General features: G+C 34.8%; 1 protein-coding gene across 1 annotated transcript in view; it reads right to left on the minus strand.

The window, feature by feature from the left end:
* Positions 1-25,698, minus strand: part of LOC115218406 (rho GTPase-activating protein 7) — a 229,625-nt gene that overhangs the window by 166,345 nt on the left and 37,582 nt on the right. Inside the window, exon 2 of the mRNA XM_029788198.2 lies at positions 18,804-20,385. Within this exon, the coding sequence (XP_029644058.1) occupies positions 18,804-20,198 (1,395 nt within the window). The 5' untranslated portion in view covers positions 20,199-20,385. The remainder of the gene's footprint in view (positions 1-18,803; positions 20,386-25,698) is intronic.

Genomic DNA, 25,698 nt, shown 5'->3' on the forward strand with positions numbered 1-25,698 from the left:
TTATATATATATATATATATATATATATATATACACACACACACACACACACACACATAAGCATATATATATATAAAATATATATAAAAATAATCTCAAGTCATAAAAAAACCTGTTACACAGTTAAGGGGAGGTAATATGAGGTTTACCAAAAGCTCTTAATTTTCATAAGTAATTATAATATATTAAATGACATAACATTCATTTAATTTGGTAGATCAACATTACATGCAAAAAATAATTTTATACAAAGATTATAAAGTATGCTTCCTTTTTTCTTTTCTCCTTCTCAATACCCTTTTCTTTTTCTCCTTCCCAATTCCCTATGATATTATATTAAGCTCTTCTTTTCTTTTTTTAAAACATTATACTACCTTCTCCCCCTATGTTAGACTGAGTCCTTCTGTAATCGCCTCATTTTGTATATATGGTATCAGCTAACGGTTTATGGTCGTTATCACATGTATTTCTAATTGGTATATCTTTACTACCTCTGAAGAGATTCATCTTATAATGATTTTAATTTTATAAATTATCTAAACATTTCTGAATCGAAACAGCTGTCAGAGATGTTGTCATATTTAATAATTAATAAATAATTTTATTAATTACCCCTCCATTTTCTCCTTATTCTTTAAATATATAAATATATGAACCATGGTTTTATATGGTTACCTTATAGTTGAACTTTCTATACATTGGTAACTAACCAGCATTTTCATTGGATTTATGATCCCTTAATGAGGTTTATTACCTTTACTTGATTATATATATATATATATATATATGTTGTTGTATTTAGGAATGGCCATGTTGCCAGTTTAGCCAATAAAAACACACGCACTATATATTCGGTGTTAATTTGCTTCAGCTTTATTTATTTTTTGCATTAATCTTGATCTTATTTCGGCCAGAGTTCTTTCGTCACACTTCTGTGACCTCATCAGTGGTCCTTTGCTTTCTTCTTTCTTATTTGTGTGTCTCTCCTTACTAATGATCAGCCATTTTGTATTTTGTATTCCTATTGTATGTGTCTTTATTTGTGTATGCGTATACCCCTATGTGTGTCTATGTTTTGTTAGTGTGTGTGTGGTGGGGAAGTGCCTGTAATATTTGTATCTCCTGTTTATACACATTCGTATAATTTGTTTTTGTTTATTTTGTTCAAGTGTTTACACCTACTTAGTACTATTATTTTTTTTGTATTTAGTAATTAATTTTTTTTAATGTATATAGTTATTTGCTTCCATTTGTTTATTTATCTGTGTATTTTAATATGTTTTTAGTTTTGTTTATATTGTTATCAGTTTATGGGGATCTTATTCTGTCATATCTTGTGGTATGTTGGGGGTGTGTGCTAGTGTTCCATTCCAGTTTCCTATTCAGGCTAGGTTTATCTTCATTATGTGTGTAGCTTCTGTAATTTGTCTAACTGTTGCGTCTGTTCTATGTGTGGACAAGATTTAAACTTCTATGTTGTTGAGTGAGCCCCCGTGTTCCTGCTCGGTGTGCTGGTACAGAACCGATGAGCTCTTTTCTTCTTTAAGTTCTCTCCAATGTTCATTTACCCACTCTCCTATGCTCCATATGTCATTGTCTTGTTACTGCACCATCCCTCTGTACATCTTATACTATAGACTACATTTCTGGCTTTACAGTTTGCTTGTGGGCTAAATCTACACACAGTACAGTTCCTATCTGTACAAGGGGTTCTACTAAAAGGCTAGGTTCTACTGATTAGGGATTTGATAGGGTTGTCTGGCCTTTCAACAACCTTAATCCTTAGCTTAAATTTGTCTAGGGCCCTTCTAAAGTGGTACGCCAGTTCGCCTCTAGGGGTGGTGTCGATGAACATGACACTCTGGTATTTGTGGCTATCATACCAAGAGTTGGCCTTCCCTATTTTCTTCTTAGTCCTTTCAATAGTGTTCCATGGTTTGCTCCTATAGAGTGGGCAAATCCCATTCCTATCATTACATATTATATTATCAAATTTCTTCATGGCTCCTTTGTATACTCTGATCCTTTCTTTATGGCAGTAACCTGAGAACTGCATGCGATGAACGAAATGTTGTATGTGTCTCTTTAACTCTGTCGGGTCGCACATGCAGGACACATTTCGCATTATTCTGACAGGTCTGCCATCAAAATATTGAATTTGGCATTGTCCGCGATAGCTGAGTTCCGGTGGATCAAGTATTTGGAGGCCATAGATTTGGCATAGTGTGAATGAAGGATTCAGATTTTATTATTCTCAGTTTCTAGCCAGAGTTCTGTATCTAGTACAGGTAGTCTATGGTTAAGGTGTTTGGTAGGGTAGTCTATCGTGACCTTAATACTCAGGTGGATGGAGTTAGCTATTTGCTGGGTGCTCTCCATAGTATTAGTTTCTATTTCTATTTCAAGAGTATTCTCTTGTGAGGGTGCCTTTACTACTATGTTGATATCATCAACATAGCGAGAGTACATGTTCACGAGTATGGTGTTCTGTGTCAGGCATTCCTTAAGCCTTCTGTCCCACCATTCTATGAAAAGGTTGGCCACATCACTGGCGATACTAACGCCGATGGCTGCCCTCTTGTCCTGTTGTTAAACTTAAACGTGTGGCCTTTTAGGGTAACACTTATACTAGCTCCTAGTGCATATGCGATCATTTTCTTTAACTGATGAACATTTGCGGGGGTCCGTATGGCTCTGGTCCATCCGATCCATCTCTCTATATGGGTCTTCCTAGCCATAGAAGTAATTGTGGGTGGTCTACCTCTTAAATGTAGTCCATCAACTCACTAGAAATATCAGCCAGATTTCCCTCAAATCCACCCTAATGACTTAAAAACAGTAAGACACATTGAATAATGTGGTTTTAGATGAACCAATGATGAGATGATCGTGGCTGGAATAGAAGCTTCAAATATACAACAGACTCAGTGGTCAAACAGACACATATCCATTGTTTACATTTTCCTTCCTCACGGAGTCTAATTGGAAGTATTTTAGCTTCACAGAAGTAAATATGGAATTTATTTTCCTTACATGCAATTATAACAGGAAAGAGGTATGAAATATTGTTTCTGATGTGAAATTGTTTGTTTCAGCTTCACCAACAGCAAATGTTGGCCTGAATTCCAACTGTTTTGAAAGGGCAAATGCATCTTACACCATCTGGTGGTTGTCTTGGTGATCAACTTTGTTGGAGAGCAAAATTTTATATTTGATAAAAGCTGGTTATTCAGCTTTTACAGAATAACCTTTTATCAAAAAAGACTCCAGCATAAATTTTAGTTGGAACAGTGATAATAGAAATAAAAACTATTTGTTGGTGGTAGCATGGTAAATGTATCTTTCCTACAACTAATCTAAGGAATGTAATACTTAATTTTAAAAAAATACTAGAATGTGTACTAATATAACTAACATTTTTTTTTAAAGTATGCAACTCACATTTAGCATTTCAAAAGTGCAGCAGAAATGTTGCAATTTATAATTCCAATAATTCCAAACACCCCATGTAAAATAATATGTATCATGATGATCATCATCATTTAATGTCTGTTTTCCATGCTAGCATGGGTTAGACTGTTTGACAGGAGCTGGCCAGCCAGAGGGCTGTCCAGGCCCCAGTTATTTTGGCATAGATGCCCTTCCTAAAAGCAACCGTTTTACAGAGTGTACTAGGTGCTTTTATGTGGCACCAGCATGGGTGCTTTTATGCATGGCACTGTACAGGTGCTTTTTATGTAACATCAGCACAGATGCTTTCATGCAGGACCAGCACAAGTGCTCTTGTGCAGTACTGGCACTGGATAATGTAGTTCTGTTTCACCACACACAGAAAAAAGACTGGCTGGTAAAGATCTGATCAGGGTTAACTTGTGGCTAAACAACTCCACTGCCATCATCACTATCCAAGTCAGCTCAAACTCCAAAAATAAAGTTACAAATTTTTTTAACATGATAATATGTACTGCTATAGAAGACTTAGTCATGTCACCCATGAAAAAAAAAAAAAAACTCCCTTAATTTAGGTGTATTTTCACCATTTGTCTACAGCAAGAAATTTTCTCCATGATAAAATACAGTGAATGGCTTGTTTACAAATTTGAACTTGTGACTGGCATATTCAAAAAGGCAATAACATTACAAGTGTAGTGATTAAGAAGTTGCAATGCATGCATGCACACACACACACACACACACACATTTACACAGGAACTCAAACACACATATATGTATGTATGTGTTATATACTGTTCAACCAAGCCCAGCTTATTAACAATTACCTAACATCTCTCCAGGGTTCCTATCTATTCATCACTCACAGTGCACACTCTCCCAATTCACCTAAGTTATCACCCAACACTTCCTCTTACCTTTATCTTACTAACTACCCTTACACCTCTAAGATGCCTTCTAGCCTTTCTTTCTCTTGCTGCACCCACCCAATTTTCTCCCAACCCCTATCTCTTTCTTCCCTCCCCATCTATGATTCTTTCAGTTGTGGAGTAAACTGATGCCTCAACACGTAACTGTCAGTGGACTGGACGAGTTTTATAAATTGATGAGCCAGTAGACAGTTGACATCAAATTGCAAGTGCATTAGTCATGGTATTGATTCTACGTTGGAGTATTGGATTGTTATTGTGCGAACAGTTATAATAAGATAATCAACTCTTGTTACATTCCTTATAGTTACACAGTTCTATTTGGTACTGTGCATCACTGTATGATATAACAGTTGGTGATGAGAAGTGTTGAAGACACACTCGAATTATTGTGAATTGTATATTTTTCGTTTATGAGAACAAAAAATTCATCTTGTTTATCATGGAAAAATTACTATCAGCTGTGACAGAGTTGCAAAAACAGCAACATGGGGTTTTACAGGTTCTCCTCAAGGAAACGAAAAATGCAACAAATGCATTTACACCAAATTTGTTGGCAAGCTCCATCAAGGAATTTAGATATAATCTGGATGAAGGTGTCACATTTACTGCCTGTCATAGTCGATTTGCGGAAATATTCATGAATGAATGTTCAAACTGGAAAGAAGACCAGAATACTAGACTTTTGCTAAGAAAACCAGTGGAATATGAAAAATATATTAATTACATACTAACCCCAAAACCTGGAGAATTACGATTTGAAGACACAATAAGCACACTATCAAAAAGTTATAGTGAAAAAAGATCTTTGTTCAACATGAAGTGGCCCTGTTTAAATTTGATGAAAAATGTAGAGGATGACTTCATAACATATGCCAGAATAGTAAAGCATGAGTGTAAAAATTTAAAATTAAAGGAACTGACAACAGACATGTTTAAGTGCCTGATATTCCAGTGCTATATTTAAGAGTTGAGGAATTATGTACATTATTTACATTTGACGGATATTTGTCCTCATCTTGTTTGTTGTTAACACATTGTTAACACATTTCGGTTAACACATTTCAGCCTTCATCAGATGTCTTGGGGAAATTTCAAACCTGGATTCTCATTCCTAAGGTATTTTTTGATGTTGCTGTTGTTGTTATTATTATTATTATTATTATTATTATTCAGGTCACTGCTTAGAATTGAATTTGGAATCTTGGGGTTAGTAGCCCGCGCTCTTAACCACTACACTATATACCCATGGGCAAGATTCCGAGTTCGATTCCAAGCAGTGATCTTAATAATAATAATAATAATAAGGAATGAGAACCCAGGTTCAATATTTCCCCAAGACATCTGATGAAGGCTGGAATAAATTGGACGGAGAAATTCTATCTCTGGGATTTATCCATTAATCACTATTTAAAAAATGTAATAGGCACAGGCACAAGTGCTAACACTGACTCAGACAAATTGCAAAAGAATTAAAGAAAGCATTCCCAAATGTGTTTTCAGACAAACTAAGTACATGTTCAAAAACAAGCAAAATTTAAGATAAAACAGAATGCAGTACCAATTTTTAAACCAAAAAGATAAACTTAGACTAGAAAAAATTGGAGTTATCCAAAAAGTGGAATATTCTAAATGGGCATCACTGTGTATGTTAAGAAAAAGAATAATAAAATCAGAGCATGTGTTGATTTTTCACTGGATTGAACAAATGTCTTAAAATGTTTAATAATCCGCTACCTACTCCAGAGGACATATTTGTGAAATTAAATGGTGGCAAGATATTTTCTAAATTGGATCTCTCTGACATGTATCTACAAATTGAAGTAGATAATGACTGCTCTAAATATCTAACAATTAACACACATAAAGGACTATAGATACAACAGGTTACCAGTTGATATAAAAGTCGCACTGGTGATCTTTCAACAGATTATGGATGCAATGTTAGCAGACTGTTATTTTGAAATTGCATATCTCAATGATATATTGATTAAGAGTGAATTAAGAATTCTCCATGTACAACATATGAAAAAGGTATTTAAAAAATTAAGTGAATATAGGTTCAAACTGAGTGCAGATAAGTGGGATTTCTTTTACCTAAAATTAGATATGTGGGACAAATCAGATAGAAAGGGTTGGTGTCCGGATCCTACATGGGCATCAGCAATTAAAAATATGTTCCTGCTAAAGAATGTGGTGACATTATAAGTGTTCTTAGGTCTGGTGAATTATTACTAAATTTACATCCCTAATATTAATAACCTGCATGCACCATTAAATTACCTGCTAAAGAAAGGAATGAAATGGAATTGGACACAAAGATGCCAAGAAGCCTTCAAACAGTTAAAAGATATACTAACTTCTGAGCTACCTATGATCTGTGAAAGGAAATCATAGCAGCTTCAGATGCCAGTGAATATGGCATCGGAGTGGTAATTTTGCATAGGTATGAAGATGGTAAAACAAAACCCACAGCACCTGCATCACATACACGTTTGCCTGCTGAGAGGAATTATAGACAGATTGAGAAAGAAGTTTTGGCAACTATTTATGCTGTAAAAAAGTTCCTTAAATTCATCCATGGCAGAAGGCTTTGTCTGCAAACCAATCGCCACTCCTTATTGACTATATTTGACTCTAAGAAGGGCATCCCAGCACATATTGCCAATAGATTGCAGAGATGGGGAATCATTTTGTTGAACTACAATTTCAAAATGGAATACTTCCCCTCAAAAAAGTTAAGCCATGCAGACGGGTTATCTAGGTTAATACTTAAAAATGTTGAACCATTTGAAGAAAGTATAATTGCATCATTCAGAGCAGAAACAGAGATAAAAAGCATTTTGTGTAACATGATTAATGAATTGCCTGTAACCTTCAAAGAAATTAAAGCCAAAGCACCAAAAGATGACTTTATAATTAAAATGAAAGTCACCTTGAAAGAAAATTAAGTAAATACATGCCAGACTGAAAATTTAAATTCAAATTCATATTCTGTATGCGACAACATTCTAATGTAAACACAGAGGATTATAGTACCATTTACATTGCAAAAAAGAATTCTGAAAGATTTTTCATGTTGGACATCCAGGAATGTTGTAAATGAAAGCACTTATGAGAAGCTATGTGTATTGGCTGAAGATGGATAAAGATATTGAAAATCTTGTAAGATCCTGCAGTGGCCATGCTAAGACAACAAAATCAGCTGCTGTAAGTATCAGCTGTGGCCAAGACTGAGACACCGTGGTCCAAGCTTCACACAGACTTCTTAGGCTCACTATATGGAAACTATTTTCTTGTAGTAGTGGATAGTTACATAAAATGGCCAGAAGTATGTAAATATAAACGTTCTGTGTCCTCTGTATACTTGTGGATGTATGCATAGAAATCTGTATAGGCACATGCATGGCTGTATGGTAAAAAGCTTGTTTCCCAACTTAATGGTTCCAGGTTCAGTCCCACTGTGTAGCATCTTGGGCAAGTGTCTCCTACTATAGCTTCAGATTGACCAAAGCCTTATGAGTGGATTCGGTAGACAGAAACTGAAAGAAGCCCGTTGTATATATTGATGTGTTTGTATCTTTGTGTCTGTGTTTGTCTCCCACCACTGCTGGTGTGTTTATGTGCCTGTAACATAGCAGTTCAGCAAAGAGACCAATAAGTACCAGGCTGAAAAATACAATTTAAAGGGTCAATCTATTCAGCTAAAAAAATTATCCAAGGCGGTACCCAGCATGGCCACAGTCTGATGATTGAAACAAGGAAAAAAAGATAAAAGATATGCTATAGTATGAACATGAGTGTCCAGACACATTGTTAATACACAGGTATGTTATCTGCAACTCTACCTTGGTGCTTCTGTTATTAAGATACCTCAATTCTATTGAATCCTAAAAGTAATTATATATATATTTATATATATATGGGTATGCTTAAAAAAATATCCTGCATTATTAATTCTATTTTCTAATCACAGTATATTGGTATGTTGGAAACTTATAGCATGTTATTGTTCATATAATATAATGATATAAAAATATATATCTATATGATAATAATAACAGCTGCATATTAATTAGTTAGTCTAACTTTTTAGTAAAAGAAAGCAATTTTTAAAGTCCACACTACCAAGAAAATTCTTAAAAATTTTAATTTTGATATATTTTTATGAAATATATCAAATAATCAGAAAAATAATTTTAATTCACTGCAAGATAGCAGGTTTTTTGGCATAACTACAGACTTCTGCCCCCGTCACCTGACTTTAGATGATCATAAGTTTCAGAAAAATGGATATTTTTTTAATGAAATTTTCTATGAATATGTGTTATATCATGTAGATTCAGTATATACAAAACTTTTGGGGGGAACGTGTTTTAGGAGGGGTGAGGTGGGAAATTTCGGAAAATTCATCAGAGTTCACTTCAATTTGTCTTAACTTTCAAGAAAATGGATATTTTAAAATGAAATTATCTACAAATATACCTCGGACTATGTAGATTCTGAGGACATAGAAATTTTGGAGGAAAACAGTTGGGGGTTATTTTTGAGAACTGTTTCCCACTCGGGGTGTTTCGGAGCAAGTCATCCATATTTGTAACATATTCTCCGTTTTGTGTGTTTCTGCATCCGTAGATTTCTACTGAAGTAACAAACAGGCAATGAAGGCAAATGAAGCCCTCACCAGAAAACTCATTATGCTAAAAATAACAGCTAATGGTATGGTACACAGAAATATGTTACTAAGACGACTTATCTGTTGCATACTATTTTCTTTTTTCACTTCAAGTAAATTCCCAGGTAAACGTTTCTAATAGAAAGGAAGAAGACACCAGAAGCAAAAATAAGAATTAATATTGACATTATTACCTGGAAACGAAATCGGAAAAAAATAATAGTGCAACGGGTGTAAAAAAAGGTGTAGGAAATGAATACGAAAACAAAAATGCTCGGAAAGCAACGGGGAAGGCTGGCTTTGGAAAATTCCCAAGATCTGATGTTTTACCTGCGTAACTTTTAGGAAAAGGGGGGGGGGTTCTAAATGAAATTTTATATAAATACCTTTCAAACGGTATAGATTACGATTATAAAGAAATTTGTGGGAGAATCCTTTTCTGCGGGGGTGGGGAGAGGACTTCAGAAAATTCACAAGATCTGATATAGATACATATGTGTATGTATGTAAGATATATATATATATATATATACACACACACACATATATATATATATAAATTTAACATGGGTGATTCTTTCTTGTCTTGGGATTCACGGTCAAATAGTTGGGTGGAATTGTGCAAAAAATTACAGATGTGTAGAATGATCCAGTGGTGATGCTGGTCTTTGTATTTTTTGTATGGTTACCAAGATAATCTACAATAATAATACTCTTGTTTTTATGAATGAGAAAGGAAGGGGTGATAGATGAATAAAGAAGGAAGGGATGATGTCATGTTTTTTTCATAGCTTCTATGGTTACCGAGATAATCTATTATAATAATACTGTGTTTGTGAATGAGAAAGGAAGGAGTGAGAGATGAATAAGGAAGTAAGGGGTCATGTCATACTTGTAGTGTATGCTGAAAAAATAAATCAAACAGCGTTTCAATTCTGAGAGTATGTATGTAAAAGGAGGGGTATGTGAATGTGGGTGTGTGCATGTGTTTGTGTGTGTGTGCATGTGTACAATGGAAGTGGGATGGTTCATCTTTGCTTAGTACTTGGGTTTATTTTTTGATTTTTCTTTTGTTGGTCAATTATTTTTAGCATTTTGTTAGAAAAAAGTCATTCTAAAATTGTTTTTTAATGTAAGCATGCCCAAACAAGTAGAATGCTTACACAGAGAGGTTTTACAGCCACACAATCCAAATGGACTGGATGAAACTGGGCTTAGCTACTAGTATATATATATATAAATATGTATATATATGTATATATAAATACAAGTACCAGCTAATCAGCCGGCTGAAATGCTTAGTGGTACTTCGTCTGCCGTTACGTTCTGAGTTCAAATTCTGCCAAGGTCGACTTTGGATGATCATAAGTTTAAGAAAAATGAATATTTTTTAATGAAACTTTCTACACATGTGTTAAAACCCATCTCCCTTTTTTCTATACAAACCCTTACAGAGAATACGAATCTGCAAAAAAAAAAAAAAAAACCGGCATTTTGAAAATACCCCACCCCCTAATTTTAAACTGTTTTTCAGTTTTTTTGTTTTTTTTTTTTTTTTTTTTTTCAAAATATGCGGAAAAATATGGATTATGATTCTGAAAAAAATTTCAAAAAATGTTTGTAGTTAGGGTAAGGGTTTTAGGGTTACGGTAACGGTTAGGGATAAAAGTGAAAAATGAAGAAAATGGGGGGAAGGGGGGGGGGGTAAATTTAAAATTTCCGATTTTGGGCAATTTTCCGGAATCTCCGTATCCGAAAACGGGGTTTTTTGGCAAAAAATAAAGTTGCGTGAAAATGGTGGGGTGGGACGTGAGGAAGTCTTTCCATGGTCACTTGAGAACCAACCTCGTTCTGGGCGACCGTCGACCTGAACAAATGAAAATTCATGAACTGATCTTGGAGGACCATCACCGAACAATTGACGAACTTGATGATATGACTGGTATGCCCTTGAGCACCTGCCAATGAATTTTGAGCGAGGTATTGCGAATGAAAAGAGTTACAGCAAAATTTGCGTCTCGCTTGCTCATGGAAGATCAAAAGCAGACACGACTGATTGCGCGTGTCGTGAACTGAAAGAACAGTTGGAAGTTGATCCGGACCTTTTCTGAAGGTCATCACTGGTGACGAAGTTCTGGTGCGACGGAATTTGCAGATGTGGAAGAGGTGAAGAAAAAAACGACGGAGGCGTTAAAAATGCAAGCGTGCCAGCACTACTTCGAACAGTGGAAAACGCGTCTGGACCGATGAGTTGCTTCAAATGGAGGATATTTTGTAGGCGATAAAGCGTAAACATGTAAAATTAAGTGAATAAAATAATACTGCAAAATTCAGGTTTCTTCTAGGGACCCAGTATCGATCTATTGCATTTCAATCTGTTATAGGGCTATGGTTGGTTAGGGTTAGTTAGGGTTAGGGGTGGAAGGAAGGGTATCTTTTTTTCTTCACAAATGTAAATAAACCCAATCTATTTCTTAAACGAGAGACATATTTATACGGCACAGAATGTTTTTTTACCTCAATGGAGGTCATTGATTGGTTGAAATTGCAGAAATTGAAGGAAAAACAACAACAAATATCTTACAAACTATAGAATTTTCTCAATAAAGCCAAGAGAAAAAGATGTTTTATAAACACATCCTACCAGTATACGAAGTTTAAAATTTTTCAGTTACCTAGAAATTATGTTAAAAACTGCCGTTCAAACCGAAGAGATCCCTCACTCGTATATCAATAAAATTACAGAAATTGGGAATCAACTGCGTAAATATCATTTAGTGACTATGGCTATTTGGTATGCTATAAGCCAGTGGTTCCCAACCCTTTAATTTAAATGAGTTTTCCTACGGACCCCTTTTAATATACCTATACTTATGTATAAATATATGTATGAAATTTAGTTCACGGACCCCCAGTACAAACTTTGCCGACCCCAGGTCGGGAACTACAGCTATAAGCCTTAGAATATATCCAAGCGATCCCTGCTATTTCTGGTACACAAAATGACCATGTAGATGAGCTAATTTTGATTTTGTTTCAAAGAGAGATTAAAAGTGCAATAAAATAATGAAAGGAATATTTACTGAATGAGCACATAACATATCAGAAAAATTACACAAATTGGGAAACAAATGAGTAAATATAATTTACAGTAAACTGCCTATAGGTCAGTTATTCTGCTTGTGATACAGATGAAAAATTCATATTGCAAGGTGTTTCGTTCAATACCCTGCCGCTTGTTTACCTACTCCTAATAAAATTAAAAACGAAAATTATTCCCCAAAACAAAAATTAATTCTAAACCAAGGGAAATAACTCCCAATAAACTAAGCACAATTAAGAGATTATCTTAGCAAACTTTCTAGAAAAATAAATTAATTGAAACTATTTTCTGCGAAAAGAATTTAATTTTTCATAGAGCCCTAACTTTTTATTTCGCAACTTCCCATTACCTACTTCTTTGATATACGTATAGGGAACCTATATGAAACTGTTAAAATAGCTAAATGACAAAGACAGTGTATAACATGAAATAACTCTAGTGATTATTCGTAACGGTGTGTGCAACTAGCATAAATTTTATAAGTGGAGCTGGTTATATACTACAGCCAGGAGTTGAAGCTGACAGAAGTTTATTTCACATTTACAGATAATACACTGGAGATAACATACTGATTAGATTTTTTAACATAGCAAGTTGCTACACAACATACTGTATAATACTAAGATAGACAGTCTATTATTTTATCAAATGATATTTTACAGATAACTTGCAGAGGCACCTGGCGTTGCCGGGAATGAAATTGTTTCTTATATATTGGAAGAAAAAAGCAAAATATGTTGAATAGAAATTTGTTGTTCTAAATTCAATTTATTGGGATACAATTTATTTTTTAATTGTGAAATCGGATCTTTTCGGTTTGAACGGCAGTTTGTAACATAATTTCTAGGTAACTAAAAAATGTTAAGCTTCGTATACTGGTAGAATGTGTTTATAAAACATCATTTTCTCTTGGCTTTATTGAGAAAATTCTATAGTTTGTAACATATTTCGTCTAAAATTTCTTGCATTTTGGCAATTTTAACCAATCGCTGACCGTCCATTGAGGTGAAAGCATTCTGTGCGTCATCAATATGTCCCTCGTTTAAGAAACAGATTGGGTTTATTTACATTTGGGAAGAAAAAAAGATACCCTTCCCCCACCCCTAACCCTAACTCTAACCCTAAATCTAAAATAGATTGAAATGCAATGAAAATGTCACCCATAATTATGATCCTAGTATCGATCTATTGCATTTCAATCTATTTTAGATTTAGGGTTAGTTAGGGTTAGGGTCAAATTGCCAATGGTCCCAGTCCTTTATTATCTCCTTGATGAGGCTCAGCTTCTTTAGATCATGTTTCACCACTTTACTTTATCTCATGCCTTTCCAAGTCTTCCTCTTTCACAGGTTCCCTCCACATTTAGAAATCGAATCTTTCAATTAGGCAGAATCTATCTGACAGGCTTCCATACAGTTTCCATCCATTCAATTTCACACACAAGTTTTAGCTTGACCAAAACCATGTTAGATAACAAGATACAAAGCAAACTTTTTAGCTATTCAGATATGCCATATACATGACAAAATGTACACACACATACATATATGCACACATACTTACACACACATTCACACATACACACACATAATGTTGGCATTACCTTTATGTACTTATTTTTCAGTCTGACACTAATTATTACCCTAATAAATACTGACAATTAGTTTTTCAAATTGCGTCTACTTGAAGACAAACATAGAAACAAATGCACAAGCACAAGCATACATCTTCTTGGAGCAAATGAAAATTGTCAGTTCATTATAAAAGCAACTGATTGAAATTATGGAGAATTCATATGATTGTATTCATTCTAGATATTACTAAACCTGGACAAGGCTGGATTACTGATACTATTATCCTACAGGTTCCATTCTAACAGGCATGTGCCATTTATAAATACTCAAGGTAAGTAGAAAGCATTAAAAAATAAACTGTCAACAAAAGCACTTATCACTTTGAGACGATACGTAAGAAAAATACATATTGTGTGTGTGTGTACTTGAGATGACCCACATCCGTGGAATAAGCTGCTGGACGAGATAGTGAAGATGCCGACGACCACTCGGTTCAAAGTCTCCCTTGACCACAAGTGGCCTGAACTCTTTACATGAACACCACCCTGTACATAACTCCATGTCCCCCTACATGACCTTGCTTTTTGCTTTTTGAGCCAAAAAATTAACTAACTAACTAACTAACAACAGAACTGAGGTGCCACATAAAAACACTGGTGCTGGTGTCACTTAAAAGCACTTGTGATGATGCTACATAAAAAGCACCTATTATACTCTGTGGAGTGGTTGGCATGAGGGAGGAATCCAGCTGCAGAACCCAAGTTAAAACGGATTATGGACCCTAGTGTGGCCCTTAACCTTACCAGTTCTTGTCAAACTATCCAACCCATACCTGCATGGAAAACAGATGATAAATGACACTGCTGCTGCTGATTGATGTCCTGTTTCTACCCCTTCCTGTACTGTATTTTTTAAAATTGTATTTAGCATTTGTTTTTAATTGTATTGTTTTTACGTCCTGTTTTTGTCACATTTTTTTTCCTTGTTTTTACCCCTCTGCAAAGGAATTTTATTTAATTCTTTTGCAGGAAGGACTGGTTCGACGAGACGTGTTCTGTCCTCACCTTCGAAACAGGCTGAAGTTGAACTAGGGACAGCTGATGAAGGGGATTTTTCCTTGTGTAGTTGTCTTGTACTCTGTTTTTTCGTTGTTAAAAAAATGGTCCGTTCCATGCCGTTTTTACTTTTTCGTTTCTCGTTGAGTTCTACGTCTATTTGTGGTGTCCTGTACACACGTATATATATTTATATATGCATGTATATATACATATAGATGTAGGTACGTACATATATGTTTATATGTATGCATATATTTTATTTATTACACTATATATATATGAAAGCATTATTGCTGTTAAAAACAGTTATAATGAGGTGGTTAGCAAGACTTCTACCTTAATAGGTATAATATTAAATATTTGAATAAAAGAAGGGTAGAAATACCGCTTGCCAAAGATGAAAGCAAAAGCTTCAAAAACCACCAATTCTATGATAAATAGGCACATGAGCAATGCAATGAACGCTTTAAAAAATAGATCTACCTTCAGGATAGAATTTCAAGATAGCCTACATACCCTAATATCAATTGATTTCATGGTGTGCATGAGAAAACAGTTCAAGATAGCTTACATACCCTAATATAAATTGATTTCATGGTGTGCATGAGAAAACATGTTTTCTCATGCACACCATGAAATCAATTGATATTAGGGTATGTAAGCTATCTTGAAATTCTATCCTGAAGGTAGGTCTATTTTTTAAAGCGTTCATTGCATTGGCAAGCGGTATTTCTACCCTTCTGTTATATATATATGTATAGTGTGAGTGTGTGTGTGTAGGTGCAAGCAAGGCCAAGGTGGTATCTATAGTGTGGAAATGAAATAACACAAAAGACCATATCTGATTGTTTGCAAGACATCACTTGAAGTTTTGTGTGTCATTGCATACAAAGTCTATGGTGAGAAAACTGTGCTATGTGGTTAAATCTTGCAGCACACACGTTCTAGTGTTAGAAATATGTTAAAGATAAATATACACATCATTATTTTGATCTTTGCTGCTTTGTGTACCCTTAGTGAATGTGTGTGTGTGCATGTGTGTGTGTGTGCGTGTGCAATCACACGTGCATGTATGTAGATAGATAACACATGCATTATGACTGTTCCATAATCTTTTTAAATATGTGAATATATACTGTATAAATAAGTATATGCATGCTCACAGACACATACCATTGAACCCACTACACACAAGCACAGAAGGTAACATAAAACCCTGACTGGGAAATGCTTCAACTTCAACTTTCATAAACGCACACAAACACACAACACTCACTAACAAACACACACATGCATGCACACACACACACAACACTCACTAACAAACACACACATGCATGCACACACACACATACACACACACACATACATACAAGGTCACTCAAGGAACAGTTTGCTAGAATGCGAAGCTTGAAGATGATGCTGATGTTTAAATAAACTTGATCGGTATCTTATGTAAATAGCACAAATATCCATGAATACAGCAAAGAAGACTGGACTCCTTGTTGATGTGTTAATGGGCAATAAACAACTGACTTTCAACACACTAACAGAGTCTGTAATTGTCTGTTGGTAGCAATAAAGGAATGGTTCTCAGTTCTGCACACCCATCAAAAGAAAATGGTGCAATTAATACGGTTCTGGGCTCTCAAGTTTATGTGCTGATGATTAAATCCAATGTCGATACGTATTCTATGTATTCTGGTTTGCTTGAAGGCAACAGCAAATTAATGGAAATATTATAGTGTTGCACAGAATGCATCACGGTATTTGTTCTGGTTCTCTGTAGTCTGAGTTCAAGTCCAACAAAGTCCAGTGTGGTGTTCAAAGTAATGGAATAAAAAAAAATTCTTTACAAGTAAAAAAAGATAAAGCTTGGCCACAAGAAAAGCATCTGACCATAAAAATTCTGCCTACTTAACCTATGCCAGCAAAAAAAAAAAAAACAAACACTGCTTAAAATGAAAAGACAATGAAATGAAATACAATATTGAATGCACACACACACACAAACACACACACACACACACACTCGTACAAACATATTATACAAAATATGAATTATGTATGCCTATAAAAACTTTTTTAAGTAAATGCTTTTAAACACACTGCATCACTCATTTAAAATATCTTCAAGTACAATATACATATTTTCAAATAAATTATATTGTATATACTTTTTAAACAAATATTTACATTTTATTTATACAGTGTTCAACAAGTATTTGCCTATTTTTGAGGGTGTTAAGCTGAGAGAATAATTTATATTTTAACATTTTTCTTATGATTATTAATATTAAAGCATTTTTCAAGGAATTGTGAAGCATACTAATATTTGATTGTAACAATACATAAATATATAAATAAAATTATGATAAAAATAAAAAGAAGCAAAATATATATAGTTTTAAGCTATTCCTTGGTGCTTTATATTAGTTATAGTAAATGAAATATACATGAGAAATGTATTCTGGGTATCTGTGGAGACAAGACAAATCAAGAACTGGATTTAAACAATGAATCATATTCTAATTAGATTCTATCAAAATTACCTTTCCAGCCCTCATGTTACTTGTTCTGTTCCCGAAGTACAAAATTTACCTATCATATGTGTTCACATTAAAATTAAAACATTCCGTAATGAAATTGTTAGAGAACTTTTTGTTATGTTCCAAACACCAGATTTAATAACGACAAAGATATTTTACTAAACCTTAACATATTCTTAATTATTTTCAAACTTTATCTAAACACAACCAGTGTATCACCTTAGAAATAGGGTTCAGGTAGGGTTAATGAAAAAAAAGTAAAGTAAAATGTAGCATTTCTGGATCAGAATTAAAGAATAAACAATCAGAAATACTGTCACTATTATTTTTATGAGATATATAGTCTCACCACCACCACTCTATCAAGTTGATCACAGAGCAGCATGAGATGAAGTGTTTTGCTCAAGAACACAACACACTGTCCAGTCTAGGAATCAAACCCATGATCTTTCAATCAGGAGTGTAACACCATGACCACTAGGCCACACACCTTCACCTTCTGATGTAAAACACTGTATAGGTTACAATGAATTATAAAAAGAAATGTAATTATTTTTGCAAGATTCCTGATTGCTGAAACAGATATTCCTTGTATTGAAACAGACATTGTTATATTTTGGGATGGTCATTTTTTTTTTTTTTCATCTTTTTTTCATCAAGTGAAATCGAAATCGATCAAAAATCAATGGAAACTGCAGTTGTGATACCAGTGCCGGTGGCATGTAAAATGCACCCACTACACTCACGGAGTGGTTGGCGTTAGGAAATGCATCCAGCTGTAGAAACACTGCCAGATCAGACTGGGCCTGGTGCAGCCTCCTGGCTTCTCAGACCCCAGTCGAACCGTCCAACCCATGCTAGCATGGAAAGCAGACGTTAAACGATGATGATGATCTTTTGCCAAATAAACACACATTCTTTATATATGATCTTCACTTCAGCTTTTTTATTAATCTTATTTTAGTGTCCTTTGTCTGAAATCTTTCGTCACATAACCTGTGGCTTCTTCAGTGACTCTCCATTCCATGTGTCTCCTCCTGACATGTGGGATGGAGAGTAACTGAAGAAGTCACAAGATGTGTGACGAAAGATTTCAAACAAAGGACACTAAAATAAGATTAATAATAAAGCTAAAGTGAAGAATGAATATAAACTGTGTGTGTTTAATAGCCAAAAAAGAAAAAAGAGTGACCATCCGGAAATATAACAATATAAATAAAAATAAACATTTCCATTAATCAGTTAATTAAGTTGGTGTTTGGGACTTAACCTATTAGAAAGTTCTTACATAAAATTATGATGAGAGGTTTTAATTTAAATGCATACATTTTAAAACAAGAGTTTTAACAAGGCAGAGATGTTTCCAGTTCTCAGGTTGATATAAAAAGGGCTAAAGAATAAAATATAAAGAAAACAAGAAATGATTTTAAAACAAACAAAACAGCTAAAATGAATGTCTTACTTTATCAAGAGTTCCATTGGTAATAATTCCATGGTGCTTATATTTGAATTCTCTGCGAAATGATGGTGGCGCTGTTTGGTAATTACCAAGGTGAATAGTAGATTTTGGTAGTTTGTAGACAGAAAACAAAGGGATTTCTTTTTCATTGTCAGTTCCATTATGTGTTTTGTTGAGCACCTGAACAAAATGTTGGCCAGGAATATAATTAACAGTATCTGCTGATGATGACCGCTTCTTCCGATACTGCTCAGCACAATATCTTTTATGCATCCAATCTAAAATGCTTTTTTCAATATTAAGTCGTTTGGTGCCACTCCAGGTAGCATTCCTGGGAAGTTGTGAATCAATTGACAAGTTTCTTGAGTGAGCACTTGGAGGGGTTATTTTTATGCAACATGCAATATCATCAAAATTGTTTACAGTTGCATTTTTACGAGGGGGTTTCTTTGACTCAACTGCATTGTTAATTTCTTTTTCATCTATCATAGATTTTTTGAGATCAAACTTATTCCCAATAATTTCATTGCAAACTTCTGTAGGTTTATCAGAATCTCCACCTTTTTCGCACTCTGCTGCTGAAAGTTTTAATGTGGGACATTCTTGCTCTTGAGGTAAATCTATCACAGGTAAATTCTCTTGGCTTGCTATTGCTGGTTTGTTACTAATGATTAAAGAGTTATCATCAAAATTATTCTGATTTTTGTTGATGCTATTTTTCTTATTATTGCTTTTGTTATTACTCATGGCAAATGATTGCAAAGCTCTTGCCACCAACTTTCTTTGAAAATCCTGTTTATTTTGTTTCCCTTTTTTCTGATCTTTGTTATCACTCTTGGTACACTTTAATGAATTCTTCCGTTTTACCACAGCATTGGTATGTGTGTTGACCATTACTTGTAACTCCGGGCTGGGGATCTGCCACATATTTGAATTTTCCTCTTTAATATGATTATCTGTATGCGTTGAAGTAGTTAGCATTTTCAAGTTAGAATTTTGTGTTGGGTCAACAAGATTGTCTGTGTTTGCAAGTAAATTGGTTTTGTTATTGTTGCTATGCAGCTCTGTCCAAAGCCAGTCACCTGGAATACTCATCAGAGATAGCCTGTTGGTTTGAGTGGACTTTTCTGTGGTACTGCGACTTTCAGACCAGTAATCTTCTATATTTTGAAAAGACTCTTGACAGCTGCTTTTCTTGCTGTTGTTATTACTGCTGTCACTGTTAAAAGTGATGCTGGTTTTATTTTTTATCCTATTACTATCAGCAGCTTTATCCATAATTATTTGACTAATAATCTTTGGAGTATCTTGCTGTAATCTGTTCAAATTTGGGTCGGATGAAGGAGAATCAGCCAAACTTGAACTCATAACCTTCTGCTGCTGCACCTGCACAGACATTTTTGCTGAAGAAGCAGAAGAAAGAGTAAGAGGTGGAGTAGGTGTTATGGTATTTTCGTTAACAAATCTGGGAGAGATAATTGTTGGTGGATGTCAGCCATAGTATTGGAGTAGGTTTCACCCTATTCTGCCACTTCACAGCAAATAAGTCTTCAGAAATTTTGTAGAAATTCATAAATGTGACACCCTGTATAAAACAAAAAAAAAACAATTTAATAAACACTCCAAGTAAATAAAGGAACAAAAATATTGAAATCTGTATATCTATAAAAGTCTGAATGTGTGTGTGTGTGTGAATGTAATTTATGCACGTCCACAGATTAGCACACATGTTGCCCCAATTTTAGGAGGACGTTCATCACGACCCTAGCTGGGTTTTGTCAACTTATTTTTCCTGAGGCACCCGCGGATAGCAGTAAAAATCGATTTTCAACCATAACTTTTACCAAATTTGAAGTTTGCTAACATGAGTTAAATCCCCTTCTTGCCAGTGAATGTGTGTGTGTGAGGGAGAGAGAGAAGTTGTGTGTTGATGTGTGTGTGTGAGGGAAAGAGAGAGAGAGAGTTTGACAGTGTCTAACAAAAAAATGCAAAGAGAAAGTGTGTGAGATACAGAGAGTAAGTGACAGCATTCATCAAAAATAAAAATGTAAAATGTTTTTTTTCTTAAACACGAGATATAGTCTTCAAATTTAGGATGTTTTTGAAAGACACTATATTTTATAATCAGATTATATATACTTTCTCACGCAACAATTAAAATATCACGGATTCTATTTTGAAAATTACCCAGCAATGACAGGCTACTCAGCTAATATACATATACACCAACAAAAGCATACCTACATTACTATAATAGCATATGAAAGTAGGCTGAAAAGTTCATAGGCTGACTATGAAGGAATGATGCTAAATCTGTGAAATCTTGTATGCATTAATTTCAACTCCTCTTATTAATAATTACATTGTTTCTTTCCAGGTAAACCAACATCTGATTGTTCAAAGAAAATTTCAAAATAACCAGTAGTGACTTCTCTTGAAAATGGGACAAAATTTGGCATCATGGTGTTACCAAGTACCAGTAGAAAAAGGGTTTAGCCCCCAAGGACATTCATGCTGACATGGTTACTACATTATGGGATGACACTCTAGCTTTATCAACAGTGCAAAAGTGGAGCACTGAATCTAAGAGGGGAAGAAAGAGTCCTGAAGATGACCCAAGGCTGGACATACTGCAACTGCCACCACTGAGGAAAACAATGTTCATGTTCAACATATGGTGATGGATGACAAGTGATTGACTATAAATCAAATAACCAATGCTGTTAGTATATCTTATGAGTGTTGGGAATATTCTGCACAATGAACTTGGCATGATGAAGGTTTCTGCTTCAGTGGGTGTCACATCTTCTGATCAAAAGTGCATCAAGTTGAACACTCCATGAAAAAATTTGACATTGTGTGAGGCAGATCCAAATGATTTCCTTGAATATTTCCTAACCCAGAGTGTTGGCTTCATCACTTTGCACCAGAGACAAAGAGACAATCCATGAGGTGGAGTCACCCCTTCCCAATGTTCCAAAGAAGGCCAAGGTTATTTCATCTGAAGGGAAGGAAATGGTCTCAATTTTTTTTTTGTGTGTGTATTCAAAGGGCATTGTGTTTATTGACTATCTTCAAAAGGGCAACACTATCAATGGAGAGTACTATGCCAACTTGTTGAGGCAGTAATGAAAGGTCATCAAGACCAAAGGCCCAGGAAAACTGTTGAAAGGAGTCTTGTTTCATCAGGTGGCTGCTCCAGCACATAAGTCCTTGTTTTCAATGGCTTTCAATGGTTTTGTGGTTGTGCATGGGACAATAGTTTCCAGTTAATGCTAAATGGAGTATCTATATATGTGTCTATATATGTTTAGATAGTGAAACATCATCTTTCCTCTTTGGATTGCATGAAGTATGTGTGCTGATTGTATTGTGTTTTGAACTTGTTTGCTGCTGACCTTATATACAGGAGGGTACCCAAAAGTAACCGGGAATGTTCTCTGTAGGACAAGCCTGTTGTAGTTCAGGCTTCCACTGCTAGAAGCCACTTGATGTGACCCTCAGGCATCAGTCTACCAACAGACAGTGGTGAGTGAGGCTGTACTGCCACATGATGTGTTTTTGTTTTGCAGTGATTCTCCCCTGCTCATCAATTTTTCTGATGCCTGAAATGAAGGAACAGCTTCTGTGAAATTCTGTTTTCTGCCAGACAAAATAATGGCCGAAACAGTTGTCATGCTTCAAACAGCTTACAGGGATGCTGTCATGAGCAAAACGCAAGTTTATGAGTGGTTTCCATGCTTTAGAAATGGTCACTTGTCGTTTGAAGACCAACATTGTTCAGGACGACCATCAACCTCCCGAACAAATGAAAACATGAAAATTCATGAAATGATTTTGGTGGACTGTCACTGAACAACTGATGATCTTGTTGATATGATTGGTGTGTCCTGGAGCTTCTTCCAACAAATTTTGAGTGAGAAATTGCAAATGGAAAGAGTTGCAGCAAAATTTGTGCCTTGCTTGTTGGTGGAAGATCAAGAGCCATCACTACTGAATGCATGTCATGAACTGAAAGAACTGTTGGAAGTTGATCTGGACCTTTTTTCAAAGATCATTACAGTGATGAAAGCTGGTGCTATGGAATTTGCAGACATGGAAGAGGTGAAGAAAAAAAAATGACAGAGGTGTTCAAAGGCATCACTTCACAAGAGTTCCAACACTGCTTTTGAATAGTGGAAAATGTGATTGGACTGAGGCATTGCTTCAAATGGAGAATACTTTGAAGGCGATAAAAGTGTAAAACTAAGCGAATAAAATATATTGCAAAATTTCGGTTTCTTTTGGGTACCCCCTTGTATATATATGCAGTTGGTGTTGTAGTGTTAGTGGTTGCAGGTACACTATAGAAAATTTAAAAAAAGATGTGAAAAGGTTATTCCATGATGGTTTTTCGGACAAGTTGGGTTGATGCAATAAATTTAAAGCCACATTTCAGGTAAAAGAAAATTCATTACCAGTTTTCACACCCAGACATAATGTACCATTTGCAGGAATTCGTGAATAAGGAATTAGACAGACTGGAAAAAATGGGAGAGATTGAAAAGATTGACTATTCACACTGGGCGTCTCCAACAGTTTATGTTAAAAAGAACAATAAAATTTGTGCATGTGCAGATTTCTTGACAGGACTAAATGGATGTTTAAAACAGTATAACTACTAATTACCTAGCCCAGAGAACATTTCTAAACTAAATGGTGATAAACTGTTCTCAAAATTAGATTTTTCTGATGTGCACTTACAAATACAAGTGAAAGACGAGTGTACCCAACTTCTAACAATTAATACCCATAAAGGTCTGTACAAATTTAACCAGTTTTCACTTAGCATAAAAGTTGCTCCAGCTATATTCCAACAAATGATGGATATGATGCTTGCAGAGTGTGACTTCACGATGGCTTACATGGATGATATATTAATTAAAAGTGAATCCCACAATCAGCATGTCAAGCATGTGAAATGTGTTTTTCAAAAAAAAAAAAAATAAGAGATTATGGTTACATACTGAGTGAGGAGAAATGTGAATTTTCCTTACCTAAAATTAAATATTTAGGACAAATCATTGATAAAAATGGTTGTTGACCAGATCCATTGAGGGCAGATGCAATTAAAAATATGTCCCCCTCCGACAAATATATCTACCTTACAAGCCTATTTTTAAAAAATTTAATAAACCAAATGTGCACAAGGTAAGTGCTCCACTAGATAATCTATCAAAAAAAGATAATCTATCAATAAAAGGTATATAAACTTAAAAAAAAAAGATTTTCTGAAGAAATGGTCATGAGAGATGAAATTCCCTTGGAAGTTTTTTATGACATGTTTGAGGTATCAACACCGAAACAAATTGAAACTACACATTCAAGTACCAGAAAAAGGAAAAGAATTGAAATACTGGAATTAGACCCTAAGTGTAAGAGAGATTAAAATCTGGGCAGGGTTTAATTAACAAAAAGGGGAGAAGTTATGGGAGGTTAATTCTCAAAAAGATGTTGTGGAAAGATCCTGACCACCCCCATGTAACTGAAAGTGGACTAATGCATTTCAATAAAAGAAACTATGCAAAGTGTTGGTAGTTGACAGAGGAGTTGATAGTAGTAGCTGACAGCATGGTAGTTGAGAGTGTAGTTGACTGTGTTGATCATGCATATTGGTTGCTGTGTTACTTTAATATTGCAACTACATTTGGAGTAGTATGGAGTGCATTCTGTGTGAACATATTAATTCTGCGAAAAGTTATTCTAGATAACCATATTCAAATATTTATTAGGGTAATGCTATCTCTTCACCCGATGTGCACAACACATCATAACAGAATACTAATGCTCCTTTATCAGTATTTTCCTGCTCATCCACTTTTTATAAACTGTCAAAAAGTAAAATTATATCAATGAAAAACTATATCAATTTTCCTCCCCTGTCTTCAGACAGAGGAGGAAAATTACCAATAAAGCAGTAGTATATAAATTAAATTATATCAATCGGAAAGCAGTGCAGGAAATATGAGTGAATCAGTTTGAAGTAAAAGGAGTCTGACCAGGTTCACACCTGAGAAACACCTTAAGCAAACTGTGAGTCTCATCAATTCAATTGTGTTGAACATATCGTGATGTTTTCAAAAACATGACAATTTGTCTGTCCCACCTCTTTTCAATCCTCACAACAATCTGGGGCTCATTTTCCCCTATGGAAAATATTGTTATAATGTATCCTGGATATAAACAGAACTATAACTGAAGGCTAAGAAACGTTCCAATTGGTTAGGAACATTTTTAGTTGGGAGCAGGAACAAACTGCAAGTCTATAAGAATCTGTGAAGACATAGCTATTTGAGTTGGTTGCTAAAGATGATGTGAAATGTTCAAGCTTTGCCCAACACTATGGCAATGAAAGCAGATTCTATTTTGGTTTCTCATTAAAGGAGTGGGAGATGGGTAAAAAAAAATTTAGTATTATTTCAGTGAAGGTTGATTTGGGTGAGTAGAAACAATTGTGCTGATGCATTACAAATTTGTGGGGAGGGTGTTATTCCAAAAGCCAGGAGAGAAAATAAAATAAAAAAGTGAAATTTTTGGAAAATTATTTCTCAGTACTTTGGCTGTTATTTCTGGCAAGCTGAATAATGATATTGAGGCCTCTCTCTTTTCATCTACTGGTTTGACAAACACCCACACATGTGAAAATGAGCAATAGAGTTTTAAAAACATCTGGAATATTGTATAGGCATGAGAAAATTATTCTAAAAGCCAAAAGGTAAAGTGGCAGGATTCTAGCAAAATCAAAATTTTGACATTTTTTTTTTCTTTTCAGAATCATATTCTCTACACTTTGTCAGTAGAATTCTAAAAAAGCATTTTTGCAAAAAGCATAAAACAAAAAATTTGGGTGGGGACTGAA

This window comes from Octopus sinensis, linkage group LG13, assembly GCF_006345805.1.
Source record: "Octopus sinensis linkage group LG13, ASM634580v1, whole genome shotgun sequence".
Lineage (NCBI taxonomy): Eukaryota > Metazoa > Mollusca > Cephalopoda > Octopoda > Octopodidae > Octopus > Octopus sinensis.